Source organism: Pygoscelis adeliae, unplaced genomic scaffold, assembly GCF_000699105.1.
Source record: "Pygoscelis adeliae isolate BGI_AS28 unplaced genomic scaffold, ASM69910v1 Scaffold174, whole genome shotgun sequence".
NCBI classification, from domain to species: domain Eukaryota; kingdom Metazoa; phylum Chordata; class Aves; order Sphenisciformes; family Spheniscidae; genus Pygoscelis; species Pygoscelis adeliae.
The window spans coordinates 2,652,311-2,654,151 of NW_008824676.1; the positions used below are offsets into that span (position 1 = coordinate 2,652,311).

The 1,841-nt window shown below is 41.8% G+C and overlaps 1 protein-coding gene across 1 annotated transcript in view; it reads right to left on the minus strand.

The window, feature by feature from the left end:
• The window catches only part of ELAC1 (elaC ribonuclease Z 1), a 4,568-nt gene continuing 2,727 nt past the window's right edge, over positions 1-1,841 (minus strand). The window contains exons 4-5 of the mRNA XM_009323121.1: positions 1,611-1,835; positions 1-983 (exon numbers count right to left, since the gene is read on the minus strand). Coding sequence (XP_009321396.1) covers positions 520-983; positions 1,611-1,835 — 689 coding nt within the window. The 3' untranslated portion in view covers positions 1-519. The remainder of the gene's footprint in view (positions 984-1,610; positions 1,836-1,841) is intronic.

Below are 1,841 nucleotides of genomic sequence, written 5' to 3' on the forward strand. Positions count from 1 at the left end.
GGCAGAGTTATAAATACTTTATTAGTTTCAGTGTTAATAGTCCTCTTACACAGAAATCGGGTAACAGTTACAAAATACTGTATACAAGTTTGAAGTAGATGTTATTCCAAAGCTTGTAACAGGCAAGAAATCTTCAATTCTGGCGCAGAACGCAAGCCTTCCCGAGGGCGGTATTAAGCCAAGTGATCCAGTGCTCTGCTCTAGGAATCCGTGGTGCAAGGAAAACCCCTGGGCTGTGAAGACTTGCACCAGCCTGCACACTGGGTTTCTGGGGAGGCTAGGTGTCCCAAACCATCGCTTACGAATTCATTCCAAGTTCCAGATGTTTGAGTATCCTTTTTTCTTGCTTTACAAAAGCAATGCTAACCGTACCCGGTACTCTCTCCAGTTTGCAACGGTTCTCCGCGTGCCACGGCAGAGAACTAATTCGGATACCAGAAACCCCACCGTTATTTTTAAGTGCTATCCAACACCATCCTACTTCATGTCTTCACACAGAGCTTGCCAACACTGCTATTTTTACTTTTTCATTGGAATTTCTATTGTCATAAAATCCTCAGCTAGTGTAACTTCTTGACCATCTAACACTGACTCTGCCTGTCTCTTCAGTTCGGCGATGTCCGTGTCTCCCTCGCCTCTCTGAGCAGCTGGTTTATACCGCTGACTGAAGTGAGTCAAAACCAGTTTCTTCACTTTACACAATTTTGCAAATTCTGATGCCATTTTTGGAGTGCTGTGACCATGCTCCCTGGCCTTTTCCTCTTGGGTATCGTCCAACGTGGCTTCATGTATCAGTACGTCTGCTTCACAGCAAAGCTTCACGGCCGCATCTCCAACCACCCCTGAACAATCCCCCAAAATGCAAATTTTTCTTCCAGGAATAGGGTCTTCTAAGACGTCTGAAGGAGAAATCGTTACTCCGTTTTCTAGAACGATTGCTGTTCCATCCTTCAGTTTCCCATATAAAGGACCTGGTTGAACTCCTGGTAAAAAAAGGCAAAAGAGTCCGTAAGTATTATGATTGAGTGTCAGGTTTAAAAAAAAAAAAAATCACTTAAGAAGAGATACGCTATATATAGAGCTGCCTCACTGAAAAAATACAACCTCAATATAAATAGCAATTGATATTTCACATACTTCATACAAATAAAGAGCTTGTAACGTTAGCAGGAAGTGAGTTTGAAGAAAAGCTATATTCTTCATATTAAAGTCAATAAAGTCACGCAAATACACTGGCCATACATTTCCCTGAAAGCCACGTTGTGCTTTTTAAACTTTAACATCTGAACTTGTTCGCTCTTCCCAGTATGAGAATGGTCTGCAATATTAATCGGCACTAGTGTTACACACCAATTCAGACTGCTCCATTGGTATGAAGTATGAAAATGTCTTTAATAGAAAATGGAAAATTGAATTAAAACGGATTACGGAGAGATACAGCAGCTCTAATTTGCTAGAACCCCTAGAAAGGTGGTCATAAAAAGATTTCAGCTGCCTGCGAACCCGATTTTGTTACATTTGCTGAAAATGGGGAGTCACTACTCAGCTTGAACACATGCATTTAGGCATTTAAAAAATTAAAAAGAGGAAAAATAAGTCAAAGTAGTTACCAAGGTCTTTCAGTTTCTGTACATTGAGTTTACCGGTCCGGGGCTTCTCTTCCACCACAAAGCCAAAGGAAGGAATGCGGTGAAATAGGCGAAACGCTTTCAGAACTAGCTGCTCATCCTCAACCAGCAAGTAAGAGTTTTCTACTGGATCCAGCTGGAGTATTCTCCCTTGTGCTCCCTGGGGAGACACCTCATCTCCGTCCAAGCAAGAAAACTCTTTAAATTCTTCCG